At 43.3% G+C, this 23,786-nt stretch overlaps 1 protein-coding gene and 1 pseudogene across 3 annotated transcripts in view; one reads left to right on the top strand and one right to left on the bottom strand.

Moving 5' to 3' along the window:
* Window positions 1-23,786, top strand: part of EDC3 (enhancer of mRNA decapping 3) — a 61,234-nt gene that overhangs the window by 20,812 nt on the left and 16,636 nt on the right. For 2 of the 3 annotated variants that reach the window (XM_025884220.2, XM_025884221.2), the window contains 2 exons: window positions 1,633-1,952; window positions 19,739-20,074. In XM_025884220.2, the coding sequence (XP_025740005.1) occupies window positions 1,633-1,952; window positions 19,739-20,074 (656 nt within the window). The remainder of the gene's footprint in view (window positions 1-1,632; window positions 1,953-19,738; window positions 20,075-23,786) is intronic. The other variant, XM_073877367.1, reaches the window with a different exon arrangement.
* LOC112833199 (eukaryotic translation initiation factor 4B pseudogene) lies at window positions 14,753-16,701 on the bottom strand (annotated as a pseudogene).

Below are 23,786 nucleotides of genomic sequence, written 5' to 3'. Positions count from 1 at the left end.
TTAACACTTTTGGTTGTCTACTTGTCTTTTCCACTGACCAGACTGTTCCTTTTTGGGCGTGTGTTGCTTTTTATCTCTATTTACTCCATTCCTAGCACAGGGCTTACCATATGGTAAATACTGTATATACGCTTATTGAGTGACAAAGTGAGTGGATGAATGAAAAAAAGAAAGCCATTGGGCCTTCTGGAAATCTAAGATGCTGGTGATAGTTTTGTGATTAACAATAGGTCTCTTTAAAGGCCAGTGCTGTGTCAGTTGACTCTTGGTGCCTGAACCTTGTCTTTAAGTACTTCACCTTTCCTCACTTTTGTCTCTTGATACTTCAGTGAATTGGAGCCCTGCCATTAAGAGGTACAGATTTCCAGTTATAAGTAAGTGATAGGGATGTAAAGTACAGCATAAGGAATATAGTCATTAATATAAAATAACTTTATATGGTGGCAGATGGTCACTAGACTTATTGTGGTGATCATTTCATGGTATATATAAATATCAGATGACTATGTATACCTGGATTTGTATGTCAACTATACTTCAGTTAGAAAAAAAAATACAGCTCTGCAAAAGTGTAGCTGGTCGCTATTGATCCCAGTTTCATCATTTTTATTACTGTTAGACTTTTTTTTTTTCACATTGCCTGTATGTTTAATTTGGTAAGATATCCATAACATAAAATTTACCTTTTTTTTTTTAAAGATTTTATTTGTTTATTTAACAGAGAGAGACAGACAGAGGGGGAACACAAGCAGGGGAGTGGGAGGGGAAGAAGCAGGCTTCCTGCCAAGCAGGGAGCCTGATGTGGGGCTCGATCCCAGGACCCTGGGATCATGACCTGAGCTGAAGGCAGATACCTAACGACTGAACCACCCAGGCACCTCAAAATTCACCCTTTTAACCATTGTTCAGTGGCATTAAGTACATTCACATAATGTGCAACCATCACCACTATCCATCTCCAGAACTTTCTATCCTCCCACACTGAAACTTCATACCCCATAAAAACGAACTACAATCCCCCTTCCTCTAGCCCTGATAACCACTTTTTTACTTTCTTTCACTATGAATTTGAGTATTCTAGATATCTCATATAAGTGGGATCATTTAATAATTGTCCTTTTGTGATGGCTTATTTTACTTAGCAGTAGTGTCTTCAAGGTTCATCCATGTTGTAGCACGTGTCAGAATTTGCCTCCTTTTATTTTTTTTTTTAAATTTTTTTATTGTTATGTTAATCACCATATATTACATCATTAGTTTTTGATGCAGTGTTCCATGATTCATTGTTTGTTCATAACACCCAGTGCACCATGCAAAACGTGCCCTCCTCAATACCCATCACCAGGCCAACCCATCCCCCCACCCCCCCACCCTCTAGAACCCTCAGTTTTTCAGAGTCCATCATCTCTCATGGTTCGTCTCCCCCTCCGACACACTCCCCTTTTCTTCCATGCCTCCTTTTAAAGACTGAGTAAATATTTCACTGTATGTCTTTACCATATTTTGTTTATCCATTCATCTTACAGGGGACACTTGGGTTTGCACCTTTTGGCTATTATGAAGTATGCTGCTATGAACATTGGTTGTAACACTATTACAGTTTTGAGACTTGGACTCTTTTGTGTATTTCAGGGCAGGTGACATTACGGAATTAAAAATTCTGGAGATACCAGGTCCTGGAGAAAACCAACATTTTGGAGACCTTCATCAGACAGAATTAGGCCCATCTGGTGTTGGGTACCAAGTGGGTATCAATCAGAATGGCACGGGCAAGCTGGTGAAGAAGCCAGCCTCATCCAGCAGTGCCCCTCAGAATATCCCTAAGAGGACAGACGTGAAGAGTCAGGATGTTGCTGTTTCCCCACAGCAGCAGCAGTGCTCAAAGAGCTATGTGGACAGGCACACGGAGTCCCTGAGTCAGTCCAAAAGTTTCCGCCGTCGGCACAACTCTTGTAAGTTGGATCAAGTTGATGTTTCTTCTTAACCTTGTGTTTCAAGGCTATAAGCTCTTATCCACTGCTGTTCTTTAAACAAATTCTTTATTACCCTCATAAAAAGGGATGCTGGCAGAGCTTCACAAAAATACAGCATGATCGTCTTACTGCAGGGCTAGTCCCTCAGGATATTAAGGGAAAGAAAATAAGCTGTTAGAGACTCACACCAGCTCCCTGCCCTCTCCTCCACATAACTTCCTTCATGAAAAGTCAGTTATCTACCTGGAGTTCACATAGACGAAAGCCATTATTGTTTTTAATGTGGTAACGGATGGAGGTGGTAATGTTTGAGTGAGCCTACACTTGGCTGTTCAAGGGGATTCTTGAATAACTTGTGATTTGGCTTCCATCCTCAAGAGAGGAAGGTATTGACCTACATATCTCTGTGATCAGACAGTTTCTGACAGACTAAATTTTAAATTTGTTGTATTCCCTGTCCTTACACATCAAGGAGAAAATGCACAGGTGTATTGATTGCCTAGTTTTGTTTGGCACTAACAAATTGTTGAGTGCCATCTACTCACTGTGGAACCATAGATAATTCACTAGAATCTGGTATGCTCTTTAACATATGCACTAGAATAATGTTATAAAAGTGAATTATAATAGATTCACCAGAATCTGTGTGGTATCTGTATGAGGGGCCAACATTTTTTTTTTTAAAGATTATTTATTTATTTGACAGAGACACAGCGAGAGGGGGAGCACAAGCAGGGGGAATGGGAGAGGGAGAAGCAGGCTTCCTGCTGAGCAGGGAGCCTGATGCGGGGCTCGATCCCAGGACCCTGGGATCGTGACCTGAGCCGAAGGCAGACACTTAACAAACAACTGAGCCACCCAAGTGCCCCGGGGCCAACATTTTAAGTTTTGAAAATGCCTTGATTTCGTGAATAAGCTATTGAAATTTTGGAAATTAAAAAAAAATGTATTTCTAGACATTTTCCTTCATTGCTTAAGTAACTGTCTGAATTGGGGCACCGAGGTGGCTCAGTCAGTTAAGTGTCTGTGTTTGGCTCAGATCATGATTCTGGGGTCCTGGGATCGAGCTGCGCATTGGGCTCCCCACTCAGCGGGGAGTCTGCTTCTCCCTCTCCCCCTCCCCCCGATTGTGTGCCTGCGGCTCACTCTCTCTCAAATAAATGAATAAAATCTTAAAAAAAAAGTAGCTGTCTGAATTGACAATAATTGAAAACGTGAGACTGAAATTGAATTGTTACTTCTGTATCCTTTGAAAAACTGTAGAATGCTTGGATAGAAAATTTATTCTTTCCATTTCTACTTTAACCCTCTCTACTTTGCTTTACTCTCCCTTTTTAATTTATTTTTTAACATTTATTTATTTTAGAGGGAGAGCTTGTGCATTCACTTGTGTGCAGGAGAAGGGAGTGGGGCACAGAAGGAGAGGGAGAGAGAGAATCTTAAGCAAGCTTCATGCCCAGTGTTCGGACCCTGAGATCATGACCTGACCTCAACAGAAACCAAGAGTTGGGTGCTCAACCGACTGAGCCACCAGGTGCCCCTACTCTCACTTTAAAAAGCCCTTTTTTCTTTGCTGAAAACATGAACTTGTTTGTTTAAAGTTCAAATATTCAAGCAGTTTATAGTTTCTCATGTGCTTGGAGACAACCTTCATTAGCAATTTTTTCCTACATACTTTTTGCTCCTGTTATTAGTGTCTTACATTACTAAAGTAGATTTGTTATATTAATGAGCTAATATTGGTACATTATTAATTAAAATCTATATTTCATTCCAATTACCTTAGTTTTTATCTACTGTTCTTGTTATAGACTTCTGTCCAGCACACCACCTTACATTTAGTAGTCACGTCTCCTCTTGCCTCTGGCAGTTTCTCAGACTGGTTTTGGTGACCTAGACTATTTTGATGAGTACTGGTCAGGTATTTTGTAAAATATCCCTTCATTGGTATTTGATGTTTTTCTCATGATTAGGTTGTGGTTATGTGTTTGGGGGAGGAAGACCACGGCGATAAATTATTTTCATCACATCATATTAAGGGTATGTAATATCAACATGGTTTATGACTTGGTGTTGACCTTAATATCTGGGCTGAGGGAGTGTGTGTGTCACATTTCTCCTCTGTAGAGGTCTCCCCACCCCTTCCATATTGGAAGGAAGTCTCTGTTTACAGCCCACACCTAAGGAGTAGAAAGATATGCAGAGTATCTGCATAAATTATTTGGAATTCTTCTACATCAGGGATATGTCTTTTCCCCCCTGTTTAATCAATTATTTATTTTTTATCAGTATGGATTCATAGTTATTTATCTTATACTTTGGGTTATAATTCATCACTGCTTTATTTTAAAGATTTTATTTATTTGACAGAAACACAGCGAGAGAGGGAACACAAGCAGGGGGAGTGTGAGAGGGAGAAGCAGGCTTCCTGCCGAGCAGGGAGCCCGACGCGGGGCTCAATCCCAGGACCCTGGGATCATGACCTGAGCCAAAGGCAGACGCTTAAAGACTGAGCCACCCAGGTGCCCCCATCACTGCTTTATTTTAGTGCTCAAATTGTTTCCGCTTTGGCCACTGGTAGCTGTTTCAGTCAGCTCCTGTTTTCCTTTGACATTCCCCCATTCTTGTGGGTGGGTTTTTCCCTAGTATTTCTGTACTTTTTGGCAGTACAGGATGTTCCAGGTTTATCTTCTCTATTTCCTACCCTAGCCCTAGAATCAACCATGTCTCCAGGGAGCCCTGTTTCTTTTATTGGAGAATGGTATTACAAGCCACCCTCTAGGTGCTAGGTGTGCTCATTGCTACTGGGTGTCGCCAGCTGACAGGGCAGGGAAATAGATATCTGTATACTTGTCCAGTGTATATACATGTATCTATTATTATTTTCCTGTGTGTAACTTTACTATGTTAAGCTAAATATGAGTTCATACTAATGTCTCCAACTCAAATCCATTACCACATTGCATCATTCTAGCCGCCGCCTTTTTTTAAATGTGATTTCTCACTCTTAACAGTGAGAGACCTGTCTCCTACCATCTGCCATCCATTGGCTTAAATGATTTCATTCTAGTATACAGGTATAGCACTATCAAAATTACCAACCTGGACCCACACTCCCTTCATTGACTTGCTTTATCTATTTGTAACAGATTGTTTTGTCGCCTTCTGCCATCCATCCTGGGATCCTCCTGCCTCCTCAATGATATTTTAAAAATTTGCATACATTAAGGCTTATTCTTTTTTAAAGATTTTATTTATTTATTTGACAGAGAGAGACACAGCGAGAGAGGGAACACAAGCAGGGGGAGTGGGAGGGGGAGAAGCAGGCTTCCAGCGGAGCAGGGAGCCTGATGCGGGGCTCATTCCCAGGACCCTGGGATCATGACCTGAGCCGAAGGCAGTCGCTTAACCGACTGAGCCACCCAGGCGCCCCTCGCTTATTCTTTGTGTTCTTAAGTTCTGTGGGTTTTAACAAATTTAGTGCCTCTGTGGATTTTAACAAATATAGTGCCTTGTATCCATCATTACAGTATTGTACAGAATCCCTGTTTGACCAGTTCAATCCTTCCCCTTTTTCTTCCATGATCTTTCCCCCACCTCAGCAACTATTGATCTTTTTACCATCTCTCTAGTTTTGCCTTTTCCAGAATATCACATAATTAAGATGATGCAGCATGTAGCCTTTTGAGACAGGCTGCTTTCACTTAACAATGTGCGTTTAAGATTCATTCATGTCTTTTTGTGGCTTGATAGCTCATTTCCTTTTATTGCCGAATAATATTCCACTGTACAGATGTGTCAAAGTTTGTTTATCCATTTATCTATTGAAGGGTTAGTTGCTTCCATCTTTTGGTGATTATGAATAAAACTGCTGTAAACATTTGTGTGTGGGTTTTGTGTGGACATAAGTTTTCAGATCAGTTGGGTAAATACCTAGGAGTGTGATTGCTGGATGTATGGTAAGACTATCTCTTTCTAGGGCGCCTGGGTGGCTCAGTCGTTAAGCGTCTGCCTTCGGCTCAGGTCATGATCCCAGAGTCCTGGGATTGAGTCCCACATTGGGCTCCCTGCTCGGCGGGAAGCCTGTTTCTCCCTCTCCCACTCCCCCTGCTTGTGTTCCCTCTCTCGCTGTCTCTGTCTCTGTCAAATAAATAAATAAAATCTTAAAAAAAAAAAAAAGACTATCTCTTTCTAATTTTTTTCCCCTTACCAACAATTATACCAGCTCTCTTTTGAAAGAGTGCAGTTAAGTTCAAAACAAGTAATTTATTTGATCTTTAGTAAGTCATTCTGGTAAAAAAGTGGGATCACTCTCAGAAGCATCCCCTGCTTGATGCTTTTTCTGCTTTTGCTGGTTGGTCTATTCCCTAGTTTTTTTTTTTTTTAAAGATTTTATCCATTTATTTGACAGGGAGACAGCGAGAGAGGGAACACAAGCAGGGGGAGTGGGGGAGGGAGAAGCAGACTCCCCGCTGAGCAGGGAGCTCCATCCCAGGACCCTGGGATCATGACCTGAGCCGAAGGCAGTTGCTTAAGGACTGAGCTACCCAGGCGCCCCAGTTCCCTAGATTTTTTAAGTGCACATAAATAAGGTAAAGAGATCATGGCAGTAAATGTTATTCTCATTCAGAGAACTTTTGAATCCAGATTAGTGTGGAAAATACCTGTGGCCTGGGAATTTGATGATGAGATGTGGCTCAGAATTGGCTTGTGATAGAAGGTAGAGTTGCCTTTATTTATTTGTTCAGTGAACCCTGTAAGATGAGTAGAAAGGTCTACCAGAGACTGCATTTTATGTGGCATTTTAAGGATTCCAAGAAGATAGATTGGTTTTTTCCCCACTGTAGTTGTAATGTAGATTATCAGTGTTTTTCTCATCAATGAATGAAGAAGTGGAGATTAAGTATTTTTCTCATTAGAGATATATAAATAGAATTTTCTCTGGTATATGTGCATTGATATTGAGACTAGTATATTCCTAGTACGAATATAATCTCTCTGGTTTTTAGTGTTCTTTCAAGGTTAATGATGAGTTGTTGAGGATTTGTTGGTTCTAGTTACCTAATCTAACATTGATGAGAGATTTAGCACAAGCAGATTTTAATCTCTTCTTTAGGTTGTGTGTATATGTGGGGTGGTTATAGAGGATAGTTCCTGTGACCTTTGTCATTGAACTGACCACTGAGAATATTGTCAAGTAGATGAATGGAACATGAGTGCTGGGGAGTAGAGGGAAACCATTTGAGACCAGCTAAGGATACAGGTTTGTGTATGGTTTGTTCAGTGTGACAGTGATCCCACCATCTGGGGTTAGAAAGTTTTTATGGTCCTACTGAGGTCCTCCTGTGACTTAACCTCCTTGGGTGTGCTTCATCCAACAGGCTTGAAAACCCTGGTGCTGCTGCTGGAGCCCAAGAAGTTGACTGATTACTAAGGCCTGGAATTTGGGGAGTTGAAAAGAAGGTCCCAGATGCTCTCAGTCACTTCCTCATGAAGCCCATTGAGTCTGACATTAAAACATTTGCAGTTTGACCTTCAGGTGCCCTTTAGTGTGCTAACTGCAGGACAAAGTTCCCCTTTACAATATGTGTGTGACAAAAACCAATAAATAAGTGGCAGTGAGGGTTACACAACAATGAGTTTGTTGTCCTGGCCAAAGGGCTTTTGTGCCAAAGGCTGGCAGCAAAATGGCACAGGAAGGCGGCCAGCCTCTAGTCTTAACACATACTTGGCCCTTGTAATTGAAAGGTAAAGAAATCTACGAAGCACTCTATCTTTTCCAAGGGAAGTGCTTTTCTCTCTTAGTGGCCTGAGGCCATTTTAAATACAGAGCGAGGCCCTTTGGGCTGAGTAAGCCAAGTATTAAGACCGCTTATTCACCCAGGACTTCCTCATATTTTTATTAAAGTATGAGCAAAAGGAAGAATAAGAGACAACTGAGCATATTGGCCTGCCTTTCATTTACTTTATATTATCTTTTTCTTGCTGACCTACGATGTCAGTATTTCCTCTTGGGTATTTTTTCACTGTCTACTTTCCTGACAGTATTTGGAACATAGCTGGTCGTTAGTGTATATTTGTCAAAGGAGTGAATGTAAGGTCTGTCTTCAGAGCGTGAGGAGAAATAACCTGATACCTTCTAAAGCCACAACTCTGGTTTGGTTGCAAGTGGTGTTTGTAGAGTCTTCAGGCTGAGCCAAAAATGGCTTCCCATTTTGCGGCTTTTACCCTATCTTCTCTTAAATTGATTAATTGCTTATCTTCATCTGTCATTGTGATAGATCTGGGATAGTTCATTGTCAGTTCCTGCTGGGCACAGCTGAACTCCTTTCCTCTGAAACCCGGGCCTTATGTTCCCTCTTGTATTGCTGTTGACAACTTCATCTTCCTGTCCTTTTCAGTCACGCACAGTTTTGATAGCTCCCTTTCTTTCCCATAGTTAATCTCAGGTTGCCTTTTCTTTTGTGACCTCTTTAGACTCTTTTGTTGTTTGCTTGGAGTGTTTTTAGTTTGTGTGTGTGTGTGTGTGTGTCCTTTTTTGGTATGGCTGTTTTTATGCCATAGAGTTGGGTGACAGGTCTGAATGACATGGTTCTGCCCTTTGTTGGATTACAGTGTCCTTGGGGAGCTGGAGTAAGAATACAGATAACTGCAGAACAAAGCAGGTAGCATAGGCAGGCGCTAGCCAAACGGTTCCCACACTGCTGCAGCTGGTCAGACGGGGGAGGTCCTTCGGCTGCAGCGATCCAGGGGGTGTGTTAGGGCTGAGTTTGTAACAATAAAAATGAGAAATAGCTTAAAAGCTCATCGGTAGGTATGATACAGATCAATAGAGTATACTCTATAAAAAATCATATAAAAAGTAGTTGGAGAAATCTTTCATGAAACAGAAATAAGCTCCTAGGGGCGCCTGGGTGGCTCAGTCGTTAAGCGTCTGCCTTCAGCTCAGGTCATGATCCCCGGGTTCTGGGATCGAGCCCCACATTGGGCTCCCTGCTCCACAGGAAGCCTGCTTCTCCCTCTCCCACTCCCCCTGCTTGTGTTCCCTTTGTCGCTGTGTCTCTGTCAAATAAATAAATAAAATCTTAAAAAAGAAAAGCTCCTAAGCAAGAAAGCAAGGTATAAAATTTTGTAAGATGGATGCATATTTTTGACTAAAAGGAAACATGTCAAAATGTTAAGTGAATATCTGCAGTTTTCTATATATTTTATGCATTACTCTGAACATTTGTTAACAAAAAGTTTATTTTTTTAAGATTTATTTATTTGACACAGAGAGCTAGAGAGGGAACACAAGCAGGGGGGAGGGGGAGGGAGAAGCAGGCTTCCAGCTGAGCATGGAGCCCCATGCAGGGTTCGATCCCAGGACCCTGAGATCATGACCTGAGCCGAAGGCAGAGGCTTAACAACTAAGCCACCCAGGCGCCCCAGTTAACAAAAATTTATTTTTAAAAAAGGAATGCTTGTTCCTGTTCCTTTTGAATTCCTTTTTCGCATTGTGCTGTACTGAAGAGGTTTTTTGCCTTTGCCTTATGGGCTCATTGTCTTAATATGATCCTCTGCTAGTTCTTTTAACTTTGCGTAGGTCTGTCAGAGTTATGTGGTTTCCCTACTCTTGTTTCCACAAATAGCATGGAATTTGGAATCTGACCAAGCTCAGAGTTCAAATCCTAACTCAGACATTTATTAGCCGTATCAGTTTGGAGCATCCTTATTTTCTTCATTTGTAGAATGGTAATTTTAATCGGGTTGTTTTGAAGACAAACAGATAATGTGTATATCAAAGCCTAAGATGGTACCAGGTACATAGGTTCTGCAAGATGACAAGTGGAGTGAGTCCTTAGTGTCTTCCTTTGCTCTTGGCTAGTAAATGATTATTTACTGAAATGAAAAATAACCATGTTAAGTATTTTCTCGCTTTTCTAATACCTTACAATACTTTAAAGTATTACAACAGTGAAGTCATCTTTGTGAAAAAGCGCATGGTAAATGTTCATGTACAAGTGGATTATATCAGGGTGCTCTGAGTAATAGAAACCCTACCTCATGGCTCAAATAACAGAGAGAAATTATGTCACAGGTGGAGTCCAGAGTTGGGACATTTCCAGGGATAGTACAATCAGGCCTTCAGTCTTGTTTCTGTGAAGCTCTCCTTTGTGTGTTGGCTTTGTCCTCAGATTGAAACTAGTTGGGTCCAGCCTTTCTGTGTGTCCCATCCAGATTCTTCAGAAGGAGAGAAGACACTGTCTCTTCCAGTGTATCATCTTAAGCAGGGTTTCTTAACCTCAGTACTCTTGATATTTTGGGCCAAATAATTTGTTGTTGTTGTGGGAGACTGTCCTGTGCATTGTAGAAAGTTTAGCAGCATCCCTGGACTCTACCTTCTAGATGCCAAGAGCACTCTCCAACCACCACCAGTTGTAATAACCAAAAACGTCTCCAGACATTGTCAAATGTCCCATTGGGGTAATATTGCCCCTGATTGAGAATCAGAAGTTCTTTAGGAGTGAGGAAACCTTTATCAGAAACTGCTGGGATGCCTGGCTGGCTCAGTTGGTTAAGTGTTTGCCTTCAGCTCAGGTCATGATCCCAGGGTCCTGGGACCGAGCCCCCCGCCAGGCTCCCTGCTCAGCGGGAGTCTGCTTCTCCCTCTGCCTCCTGTTTTCCCCCTGCTTGTGCTCTCTCTCTGACATAATAAATAAATAAAATCTTTTTTTTTTAAAAGATTTTATTTATTTGATAGAGAGACACAGCGAGAGAGGGAACACAAGCAGGGGGAGTGGGAGAGGGAGAAGCAGGCTTCCTGTGGAGCAGGGAGCCTGACGTGGGGCTCGATCCCAGGACCCTGGGATCATGATCTGAGCCGAAGGCAGACGCTTAACGACTGAGCCACCCAGGCGCCCCCAAATAAATAAAATCTTAAGAAACTGTGGCAAGAGCTACCCTCTGCTGCCCCCCCAATCCTGTCTTCTTGACCAGTATTCTTCTCATGCCCATGCTTGAATCAGTTGTTGGCATGAGCACCACCTTGATTGATTCAGAAATTAATCCATTCCTTCACCTTAGAGAGGGTATAGTATCTATCTGAACAAAAATGTGTTTTATTCTGAGGGTAGAGAGGTCTGGATGTTGGATAGGCAGCAACAGAGTCTGCTTACAGTGCAAGAAACTCTAAAATTGCTTATCTGTGGTAAGGGCCTATTGAAAGTACATGGTGGAAAGATGCAGGCAATTTGACTGTTGGGTCTGCAGAAGTGATTGGGAGTGATAGTAAAGGGGGTGCAAGTAACAGGTGAGGACTGGGGTTTTGTTATTATTGTTCACCATTGACTCTCCAGCACTTAGCAGAGATACCAGCGGATAGCAGATTAATGAACATTTTTGAATGAATATAGAAAAATGCTGATCAGAATTCTCTCCTGAGTGAAATGTGTTTTGGATTCAGTAAGCTGTGGTGTGATTATAGGTGTAGTTGGCTGAAATGAAGACACTCATGGAGACCACCCCCATTTGTGTCTTTCACATAAACTGTATTCAGCTTCAAAGAAATTATGCTTTGGCCTAAATAGTGCCTTAAAATAAGCATGAAGTATTTGACTCAGAATATTGATGTTATTTCATTAGGTTTCTTGTACTTCCTCTTTTAAAACTAAGCATTTCTATGCAACTCTTACTTGGCTCACCAATTTATTGACTTCTACCATACATACGTACCATATATATATCAGATACAAGACATGAAAAGACAAAAAGGACTAGATAAAGTAAACCTTTACAGTAATATTCGTTTAAATTTGGCTCAATGGTTCAAAATATTTTGCTTATTAAAAAATTAATATTTAGGGGCGCCTGAGTGGCTCAGTCGTTAAGCGTCTGCCTTCGGCTCAGGTCATGATCCCAGGGTCCTGGGATCGAGCCCCACATCGGGCTCCCTGCCCCGCGGGAAGCCTGCTTCTCCCTCTCCCACTCCCCCTGCTGTGTTCCCTCTCTTGCTGTGTCTCTCTCTGTCAAATAAATAAATAAAATCTTAAAAAAAAAATTAATATTTAGTTAGAACAGTGAATAACTGAGTCATTGACATTTTGGTGATGGGGAGGTGAGGGATAGGTTTATTACCTTGATTGTGGTCATGGTATAACAAGTGTTTGAATATGTCCAAACTTATAAATTGTATACATTAAGTATGTGCAGGTTTTTGTATACCAATTATACTTCAGTACAGCTGTAAAAACAAAAATCAGTGCTGCCTGTACCTCTGAGCAGATGAAGCCTGGGTGCATCTTTTCTTGATTCCCAGGGGTGAATCCAGAGCCGCAATAGACCTTGGCTTGACTTTGTGTTTCTTTAGTATTTTCCCTTCTACTAATTTTGTGTTTTTCTTTGTTTTGGTTTGTTTATAGCTAAGCTGTTTCCGCCATTGGTACCAGCAGTGATGAGGGGTTTGGCTTTATGATTTAATCACTTGATCTCTGTTAGGGGATTAATGTTTCTAGATACCTACTCTCTGTTGGGTGAGAGACAACAGAGAATCTGGTTAGTCTTTTTAAGTCTTTTCTATTTGTCTATTTTGAGCTCAAGTCAATTAAGACTTCCATCCACACTGGGAGAAGATGAGCTCTTTAACATCTAGACTGGTCTGTGTTTATTTACTCTTGGCCCATGTCTGAGATTTTAGAATTAGAGCTGTAAGTGCTATTTCTCTGTATGTCTGTAATTCAGAAAGTTCTTTACCTTTACAAATTAAAAAGGATTAAATAAACAATGATTTTTAAAGTAATATTAATGGTTCAGAATTTTTTTGCTCATTAAAAATTAACATTTGGTTAGAAGAGTAATTAGCTGCGAGTCATTAATTTTTAAAATCTTGGTATACCACGAAAGAAAATAGTAATATGCTAGTTATTGCAGACGAAATTTTTTTTTTTTTAAGATTTTATTTATTTGACAGAGACAACAGTGAGAGAGGGAACACAAGCAGGGGGAGTGGGAGAGGGATAAGCAGGCTTCCCTCTGAGCAGGGAGCCCGATGCAGGGCTTGATCCCAGGACCCTGGGATCATGACCTGACCCGAAGGCAGACGCTTAACCGACTGAGCCACCCAGGCACCCCTAATAGAATTGGTTAAGTAGGTGTCAGAAGCCCAAAAAAGCAAAAAGAGACATTGAGGGAGGGGAAGCAGGGAAGAGGTTGCCATTATCAGAACCTGGACGTTCAGAGAACGGACTTCCCAGAGAAGTACCAGAGCCAGTGCCAGTACTTCTAGGGAGTTGCAGTGAAGCTTGTCCTGTCTACATGTGCCAGGAAGAGAAACTGGAGACTGGAACCAATTGCCAGGGCAGTGCTGATGCAAATAGCAAGCAAACAAGGAGAGAGTCCCTTCTCATTCCTCCTTCCTTTCTCCTTCTATCCTCTTCAGGTATCTACTACTGGTAGTGGAACCTAACAGGAAGCCAGCTAAGGAAGGAAATATGTAGTTTGTAGAGTTCCAGCCTGGGATTGCGAAGATTGAGTGTAGAGTTGAAAGACAGTAGTGTAGGAGCACTTGGGTGGCTCAGTCGGTTAGGCGTCCAACTCTTGATTTCAGCTCAGGTCATGAGCTCAGGGTTGAGCACCCGACGTTGAGCTCCTGTGTTGGGCTCTGCACTGAGCAGAGAGTCTGCTTGTCCCTCGCCTCCTCCTCCCCCAGCTTGTGCTCATGTGCTGTCTCTCAAATAAATAAAATCTTAAAAAAAGACAGTAGTTTAATAAGTGACACACTTATAATTATTATTACTAATTATTATTATTGAAAGAGAGGTTCAGAGAACTGGTCCTGGAAAAAATTTTTCGTGGCTGAAAAGTCATTAGTTGAAAAAAAAAAAATAACCAAAAAGAATACCTCTGGGAGGCATGATGGAGAGCAGGGTGAGCAAACTTCTGTAAAAAGTCAGATGTTAGGGGCGCCTGGGTGGCTCAGTCGTTAAGCGTCTGCCTTTGGCTCAGGTCATGATCCCAGGGTCCTGGGATGGAGCCCCACATCAGGCTCTCCGCTGGGTGGGGAGCCTGCTTCTCCATCTCCCCTGCCTGCCGCTCCCCCTGCTTCTGCTCTCTCTCTCAAATAAATAAATAAAATCTTTAAAAAAAAAAAAAAGCTCAGATGTTAAATACTTTAGACTTTGCAGGTCATAAGGTCTCTGTCTTAAGTATTTTTTGTTGCTTTTGTAGCACAGAGGTAGCCTTAGACAATATGTAAACAAATGAGTGTGGCTTTTCTAGTAAAACTTACCTACAGAAACAGGCAGTGCGGCTGGATTTGGCAGAGTCCAAATAGTTTGCAGACTCCTGATGCAGAATATACACTTAGTGTAAAGTTAGTCAGTGATAGTCCATTTGGATTCATGTTTGGAATAACCTTGATACTTTTTAATTTGGGAGACCATCTTCTTAGACCTGGTTAATTTTTTAAGAACTTCATTCTAGCTAAAGAAGGCCTTAAGAGGGGCACCTGGGTGGCTCAGTCGTTAAGTGTGTGCCTTCGGCTCAGGTCACAGTCCCAGGGTCCTGGGATCGAGCCCCACGTCGGGCTCCCAGCTTGGCGGGAAGCCTGCTTCTCCCTTTGCCACTGCCCCTGCTTGTGTTCCTGCTCTTGTTATCTCTCTCTCTCTGTCAAATAAATAAAGTATTTAAAAAATGAGAAGGCCTATAAGAGGAATAGGGGAAGTGTTAGCTCTGCCATGCTTTTGTTCATTATGATTGCATTATTATTATTTTAATACATAGTTTATAGGAATCTTCCCCCCCCCCCCCAGGAGATGGTGAGTTTTATTGTCTTGTCTGGAGAGAGGTTTGATTGGCTCTCGAATGTTCCAGGGTGGAGAGACTAGGAAAAAGCACAGGGTGCAGAGGTCTATTCGGTGTAATCTCCCTCGTTCTCATCTTCACCATCAACAGAGAGAGCAGCATACTTGCTTGCAGAACTGAACTTGGAAGCTGGATTTTCTTCAGGTTTCTTTGGCTCAGGTGCAGATCGGGAGTCTTGATCCTTTTTGCCATCTTTCCTATTGGACTCCTTCCAGTGGTCTTTGTTCCCTCCATCTCCTGGACCACGGCTGGAGTTCCCACTTTGGCCTTTTGGGACACTCACCCCATCTACTTCGTTTTCATCTGCTCTCCTTGCTGGTCCTTCCTCAGGTGGCTGAGCTGGAACTACTTTCCCCCCACCACTTGTAGGGGACTGCTGCTCTGTGTCTGAGCTCTGAGATCGAGCAGGAGGGTTAGAACTTCGCTTCACCCAAGCATTCTCCTTTGGTGGAGGGGCTGGCATTACCTTCAGAGGCTGCTCAGATTTGGGAGGCTTAGAAGTTAGAGAGTGACAGTCTTCCTCCTTATTGGGTGCTTCGTTTTCTAGAGACTTTTCACTCTCTCTCCTTCGTGCATTTCTGCCAGATGTGGCCGAGGTCCCAGTCTGTGATGACTCACTTCCTGTCCTGGACCGTTCCCATTCCTAGTCTCTTCACTTCGCCAGCTGGGGTGTCTCTCCCGGGGCCGTCGTTCTAGTTTTGGCTCATCCAGCTGGCGCTGCAGCTTCTCCTGCTCCTTCTGCAGCTGCTCTTCTACTTCTCGCTCTCTAGCAGCTGTGTCAACAGGCTTTGCCCCTCCAAAGATAGAGACCGCTCGACTGGACTGGGAGGTGCTAGCAGAGGAATCATCTTCCTTAGGAGTCCTCCGAGGCTTTAGATTCAGTTTGGGTCTTTTGGGGGGACCTCTCTCCTCGTGCCTGTAGTCGTCCTGGGAGTAGTCGTCCCTGGAGCTCCAGGGCCGCTCGTCTCGTCTGTCGTAGCCGTCTTTGTAGCGGTCCCCACCTCCTCCGTAGTCATCGTCCCTACGGTACCCGCTACCAAACGCTCTTCTGCCACTGCCTATCCTGGAGTCGTAGCCTCTGTCGTAGTCCCTGCCGCCTCGGTCATCATAGAGATCCTGGCCCCCGTACCGATCCGTATCTTGGCGTGGCCCATCACGGTACCCGTCCCGGTATCGGTCGGAATCGTAACGATTTCGATACTTGTCTCCAAAGCTATCATCACCTCTCCTCGGCGGGTAGTCATCGAAGCTGTCTGTGGCAGGACAGGCCCTCCAGTCTGTATCTGTTTTGTCAGAATCCCGATTTCTGTCTCGGCCAAAAGAACGATCATCCCTGTCTTTATCCTGTGCTTGATCAGCAACGTCCACTCGAATTCTCCTGTTACCTAGAGACTCTTCGCTGAGGCTCAGGGCACTGAGCAAAGAATCCAGGTCCTCAAACTCAGCATAACCAAAACCTTTCAACCTCTCTGGATTGCTGGGTTCACATGGTAAACGCACTGCACTGATATTTAATCCTCTGAAGAATTCCTTAATGGATTCTTCTGTCACATCACAGGGCAGGTTCCCTAGAAAAGCAGTATAGGGCGGCGATTTCGGAAGACGGCTCCGGTTGATATTGGGTTCCCGAGCAGCCCGTGGAGCAGTGGGCAGGATAGAACGGTCAATTGGAGGTGCCCTGTACACGTCGTTATCATTACTGTGCCAAGTGGTTGAGACATCTCCTTCCAGGTCATCTGTTTCATCAGCCCAGCTGACTGGTTTGGGGACATAGGTGCTTCCTCCCCCAGTCCCTCCGTCCTCAGCCAGGAAGTCTGTTAGGGAGATAGTTTTCCCCTTCTTATTCTTCTTTTTTGCTGAGGCCGCCATGTTGGGAGAGGGAGAGAGAACGCAAAGGTATAGGAATCTTTTTAAGCTACCTACTCATTTCAGTATGCTTTAGTAGCTAAAAATTGATACAGTTGTACAACAGTGTGAATGTACTTAATGCCACTGGACTGTATACTTAAAAATGGTTAAGATGGTAAGTTTTTTGTTATGTATATTTTACCATGATAAAAAAAATTGATGTTAAGTCCACTTGCACAGACACACTTCTTGTTATGGAACAGCACTCTTTCCTCTGATACCTCAAATACTGGCAGTGATTGGCTGGCATGAAACCTCATGAGGGTGCCAGTTCCTATCCGTACATTAAACTCATAAATCTTAATTTTCTATTCTTTTTAGTTCAAAAGTAAAGAGAAGATTCAGTGTCTTTTTTTTTTTTTTTAAGATTTTATTTATTTATTTGACAGAGAGAGAGACAGCGAGAGAGGGAACACAAGCAGGGGGAGAAGGAGAGGGAGAAAGAAGCAGGCTTTCTGCTGAGCAGGGAGCCCGATGTGGGGCTCGATCCCGGGACGCTGGGATCATGACCTGAGCTGATTGAGCCACCCAGGCGTCCCGAGACCTGTTTTCTAATAGTATGCCTTGATTTAATATTGAGGCAGAACATTCGTCCTGCACACTGGACTTTTTTTTCTGGTTCTTCCCCTCCCTGCTCTGTTGCCGATGGTGTTAACCTGACCTGTGTTCTCATGCCTGCTCTCCCATTCCTATCTCATCCACATTTCTATGATACTTTATATAAACTTCTACTCTAACTCTTACCACATTGTATTTTAGTTACTTGCTTTTTATAGCTCTCCTCCTTCCTTTGTGAGTAGTATGTCTTGGTTATATAGTTTATTCCTAGCACCTAGCTGTGGTACACAGCATGCTTTCACTAAATGTTTTTGTCAGATTATTGGACCTAGAACTTAACCCAGATTTTGACAGGCTTGTCATTGTTTCATAATTCAAGCTGTTTATGGTGGCTCAGCTAGATCTTCCTCTCCTTTATAATTTTGGCCAGCCTTAGTTTTTTTCAGAGGCCTAGATCTCATTTTCCAGCTCAGCCCTTTTCCATACCAGTATTTGACATTAGGAAGATTTGGACACGAGTTCTGTTGACACAGTACACATCTTTCTTTTTTCTTCTCTTTTTTTTTAAAGATTTTATTTATTTGACAGAGAGAGGGAACACAAGCAGGGGGATTGGGAGAGGGAGAAGCAGACTTCCCGCTGAGCAGGGAGCCCAATGCGGGGCTCGATCCCAGGACCCTGGGACAATGACCTGAGCTGAAGGCAGACACTTAACTGACTGAGCCACCCAGGCGCCAGTACACATCTTTCAGAATAATTATTGTAATTGTTTTTGTCAGTGTTGATTAATTCGTTAAATATTTCTTGACTGCCTGCTATGTGCTAGGAACTGTGCAGGGGATACAACAGTGAACATTTTACATACGTGGAAATTGAAAAGTTGGATGACAGGTATAAGATAATATGTTAATGAGAACTGCAGCTGGATCCTAGGTCTCCTGGCTGATCTATAGGGTAGAAGGGAGTTACTGTGAGAAGTTAGAGTAGTATAGTTGGGATGATACGTGTGTGAAGGGGTTTGCCTGTGATCATTCTAACCTCTACTTGAGTATTTTTTTTTTTAAGATTTTTTTTCTTTTTATTTGACAGAGATACAGCGAGAGAGGGAACACAAGCAGGGGGAGTGGGAGAGGGAGAAGCAGGCTTCCCGTGGAGCAGGGAGCCCGATGCGGGGCTCGATCCAGGACCCCGGGACCATGACCTGAGCTGAAGGCAGACGCTTAATGACTGAGCCACCCAGGCACCCCTCTACTTGAGTATTTTTAATAATTGAGAGCTCAGTCTTTCAAAAGGAAGTACATTACATTTATTTAAACCATATTGGAGGTTCCATTTGGCATACCAATAACCTGGTCCACCCTTTCAGGGTGGTCAGATTGGCTCAGAGTATAAACTCAATTCAGGGTTATCTGGGAATGGATGGTTGGGAGAGTTCTGTGGGGTGTTCTGTCTTGGCTGCCAGAAGAGTAGTTAAGTGGTGTGTAATGGCCAGATAGAGGGTGCCTGCTGTTGGTGTTGCTGTGCATCTTGGTGTGGTCACTGTAGAATCAGGTCAGTATGGTCCTTGTCATATTTGATGGTTCAGAAATTGCTTACTGACAAGTGTTGAGAAAAGAGATCACATTAATTAAGAGATCTAAAAACAGGTTTATAAATCAAAATACCAACTTGTAGTGATAGATGTATGCCTGGCTCAAGATCTGGAATCTCTCTAAAGCAGAGATTCTCTCCTGCTGGGGTCTAGGCTGAGATCAAATTAAAAATCAGAAGGTTGCTTGCTTGGTAAGCGTAGAATTAGGAGCCAGTTGAATATTCTGTTCCTGTGAGCTTCAGGTTACAAGGAGTTGGACTTATTTTACTTGGGGGGGGGGCTGGTATTTCTCTGTTAACTGTTGCTAGACATTTGAGATCAAACCACCCAGACCTGTGGGAAGAGACTGCTGTACTCTTCCCCTTCTACTTTTTTTGATATTCAGTTGTCAAAAAAGCCTCTGTCACTACTAATTTCCCTTTTAAAAAAAAATATTTATTTGACAGAGACAGCGAGAGAGGGAACACAAGCAGGGGGAATGGGAGAGAGAGAAGCAGGCTTCCTGCTGAGCAGGGAGCCCGATGTGGGGCTCCATCCCAGGACTCCAGAATCATGACCTGAGCCGAAGGCAGACACGTAACGACTGAGCCACCCAGGTGCCCCAACTAATTTCCTTATGAAGGATAGAACTGGTTAAGATTTCCAGGAGTCGTACTTATTTTATATTCCCTGTTACTTGGGTAATATATGAAATCTATTATTTGAGATTTGTGGTAGTTTGTGCTACTTAATATGATTTAGAAATAGCTTACCTTTACCATCTTCACTTTGATTCCTGTAACACTCTCCATAAAAGACTAATGTATTTTCCATTTCCACTGAGTGCTTTCTGTGGGCACACTGACCTTAGTCCCTGTTTTTTCTCTAGGGTCATCTAGTAGCAGACACCCAAATCAGGCAACTCCAAAGAAAAGTGGCTTAAAGAATGGCCAAATGAAGAATAAAGATGACGAGTGCTTCGGGGATGATATCGAAGAGATCCCAGACACAGATTTTGATTTTGAAGGGAACCTGGCCCTCTTTGACAAGGCAGCTGTGTTTGAGGAGATTGATACCTATGAGCGGAGAAGCGGTACCCGTTCCCGGGGCGTCCCAAATGAAAGGCCAACTCGGTACCGCCACGATGAGAACATCCTGGAGTCGGAGCCCATTGTCTATCGGCGGATCACAGTGCCCCACGGTGTGAGCAAGGAGTTCTGCACGGGTGAGTTGCACAGCCCTGCATCCCACCGGCTGCTCTCCCCTTTCAGTTACGCTGAAAAGAGAATGACTTAAATTCTGAATCAGAGTCTTGTAGTAGGAATTAACTGAAGTGGCTTTGTGGTTAGCTATTATTATTGTCTCTTGGGAAATGTGGTTAATATGGCATTCTACCTACCAGGGGGGATGTGGGGGTGTGGGGTAGGGGGCTGATTTCATGTCCATTTATATCCACATCTGACAGGTTCTGGTCTGCTCTTTATTTAGTGTGTCATGATTAACAACTGAAGGCATAGGAGCCAGCTGTCTAGATTCACATAATCAGATCTTTGGCTTTTCACTTTGGCTTGCCTGTTACTACCTGTACATTTCACCAGAAGTTCAATTCTGTTTTACTAGTTGTTGGGGTAAAAAACAGAGATGGACGGTTGAAACCACTGGCTAAAATTGGGGTTTCAATAAATTACATTTGTTTACTATACTATCCTCATCTCCTACTACCCCTGGTCAGGGAGGGTTTGGCTAGTCCCTGTTTCTCACGTAACAGAGTAGTGCCTTGGTAGTTACGTCAGTCATTGTATACGATAGTCTAGTCTGTTGCCTCAGTGGTTTTAACATTAGGATCTTTTCTTCAAACGTGGCATTAGAGGGGCACCTGGGTGGCTCAGTCGTTAAGCGTCTGCCTTCGGCTCAGGTTAGGATCCCAGGGTCCTGGGATGGAGCCCCGCCTCAGGCTCCCCACTCGTTGGGGAGTCTGCTTCTCCCTCTCCCACTCCCCCGTCTCGTGCTCTCTCTCTCTCACTCTGTTCTCTCTCAAATGAATTTGGAGGCAGATAAAACCAGCTATAGGAGAGGTGTAGTCTACCTCATCCCTGTCGCTTCTCACTAAGCCACATTATTATCTGGGCTTCTTCAAATACAGTTGGAAAACCATTCTTATTGAATGATCTTGAAGAGCTGAAGGAGGAATCATAATCATTTTAATTAAGTAGAGAAGGAACTAAGTACAATATTCATTTTGGTTTGAGGGTTTGAATATAGGGAATATAAATTTGGAACAGTAGTAGTGGTTATAGGACTTATTATGGAGATGGCTTAATTACATTTGGAGGAAAGTCAGATATGGCGTGGCTTTTTTGTAGACAGCAGTGTTGTATTTGGTTTGCTGAGTATAGAAGTTTGCACCTGCTTTCCATGTGGGAAAAAAAGGCTGTCAGGCTAAGAGAGTACCAAATTATTTTTCCATTGTTTGCAGGTGGACTCTGGTGGGCATACCTCTTTACTAAGGTAGTTTCCCTAAGTGGCACTGACATGTGACTTCCTGAACTCTGATTTTTACCACCTGTGTTTGGGCAAACAGCCCAGCTCAGAATCAGGCTTCTGATTCAGTTGCCAGGTGTTAAGCTTTTCAGAGGCAGCCATCATCCAGCAGGTCTGGTAGCACACTCAGTTCCTGCTATTCATCTGCCCCTACGGCTCCCCTCTTTTACTGCCCTCATTTGCGAAATAAGCCACCTCTGCTGGTAGCTGTCTGAGCTGAGGTGGTCTGGTCATGCAACAGGTCGTTTCCCTAAATTTCCTGAGCTTGGGGAGATAGAGCCTACGTTGGAGTGAAGTGGCTAAAAGGAATAGAATAGTAGACTCAGGAAAGATTCTCAGATCTAAAAGAGCCTGAGAAAACATTGCTAATGTAGACAAAGGGGAGGGTGGGAATTTTTTCCTACTACACGCTCCACCTCCCCAATTTGATTTTCACACCTTGTTTAATTAATTAATTTTTAAAAAGATTTTGTTTATTTGTTTGACAGAGAGAGAGACAGCGAGAGAGGGAACACAAGCAGGGGGAGTGGGAGAGGGAGAAGCAGGCTTCCCACTGAGCAGGGAGCCCGATGCGGGGCTCGATCCCAGGACCCTGGGATCATGACCTGAGCCGAAGGCAGACGCTTATTGACTGAGCCACCCAGGCGCCCCACACCTTGTTTAATTTAATGACAGAAGTAAAAAGTTCCCTTCTCTCGCATGAAACTCTTTTTCCAGAATTGCCATTAACAAGCGAACAACAAACCACGTGAGCTGGTCCTCAGCCAAGCGCTCAGGTGTGGCGGCTTGTGTGTGCTGGTGACCAGTTGCACTTCATCGAGTCATGACAGTGAGGGGATGAGAGGCCCTGCAACTTCATGCTGTCTGGTTTTCCTCTTTGTCCTCAGTAGTGATAGGAGTGCAAATGAAGCCCTTTTGCCAAGCAGGGTCTATGCTGGAAATAGAGCAAGCAAGCCATTGCCTTGCTGAGCAGCTTCTCCTACAGGTGGTTTTTATCTCTGTTCCAGCAACAAGACCCAAGCCTCAGTTTCTACTCTTACTCAGATAGTGCATGGCTGGGGTCTTCTAAGCAGATGTTACAGTCAGAGTAAGGCAAACTATCTAGAATATGCGGGGAAACAACCTAAGACCGTGTTAGTGTTAGGTTACTTGTTCACTTAGTATGATTTTCTCGTTTTGCAGATGAGGACATTGAGGCCCAGAGAGATAAAGACTCTTACAAACCTTATCTATCACATTTCCTTTTACCTTCGGAAGGTAGCTAGGTTAAAGAGGAGGAAGAACAGTTTCAGAGGAGATGGGCAGTGTAATGGCACAATAGACTACGGTCATTTCTCTTTAGTGTCCTCAGAAACGGACCAGCTTAGATCAGTTGTGGAGGGTGGCTTGGATAGCTCCCCAGCTAGCCTTTTGGCATTCATGTCCTAGAACCCCAAATACCTTATTTTCTGCTAATCTCCAGGGTAGCAAAAGAACAACATGTTTACTACCCATGTGGTGTGATGGCTTGCGTCTGAGGATTTTGACAGCTTGCTGCTGGTATCCAGCACATTGACTGCGTGCTGAGTGGTGTCAACAGTTTCCAAGCCATTATGCTATAATTGCTCACACTCCTCTTGGCAATAGGAGTGAGTGTGTGTGTGTGTGTGTGTGTGTGTGTGTGTGTTATGGGGGCAGTGTTATAAAAGGTCTGTTGATTGGGAAAACACATTCAGGAAGCAACTAAATTTAGCTCTTTGTTTAACCCAAATCTTTTCTCTTTGGAAAGCCTTTTCGAGTCCTTTGACAGTGCTGCTGTCTCCAACAATCACAGATTCTAAGACATTCCTCCAGCTTGGACTTAGCTTGCTAAATAATGCTATCCAGTGGTCACATACTTGTTTATTAAGTTTGGCTGTAAAATGTGAGATGTGTGTGAGCATTCTGTTCAGTGGTAAGAGGTTCTCAAAGAACACTGGTTAGGAGAGAGGTAAGGCTTCAAAGAAGAATCTTTGCTCAACATTCATATTATTCTAAAATAAATAGGTTAGTCTAAATACTGTTGCTTATTTTGTGTAAGTCACTCTAAGATCTTGTATTCGTTATTAAGCTGTATTAGGAAGGGGCGCCTGGGTGGCTTCTTCGGTTAAGTGTCCGACTCTTGATTTCAGCTCTGATCTCAGGGTCCTGGGATCGAGCCTTTCATGGGGCTCCATGCTCAGAGGGGAGTCTGCTTGAGACTCCCCCCCTCATATGCACATGTGCACACATGCGCTGTCTCTCAAATCTTTTTTTTTTTTAATCTAAAAATGGTATTAGGAATGGAAGGATACCATACATGCCTGGAGTCCAGTGGTGTGGATGTTAATTACACTGGATGTTGAGAGTCAGGAGAGGTCCTGAAGGCTGGGCTGATC

Source organism: Callorhinus ursinus, unplaced genomic scaffold (assembly GCF_003265705.2).
Source record: "Callorhinus ursinus isolate GAN/ISIS: 27379988/994484 unplaced genomic scaffold, GSC_fseal_2.0 scaffold25, whole genome shotgun sequence".
In the NCBI taxonomy this organism is placed as follows: domain Eukaryota; kingdom Metazoa; phylum Chordata; class Mammalia; order Carnivora; family Otariidae; genus Callorhinus; species Callorhinus ursinus.
This window is presented reverse-complemented; position numbering and strand designations above follow the sequence as displayed.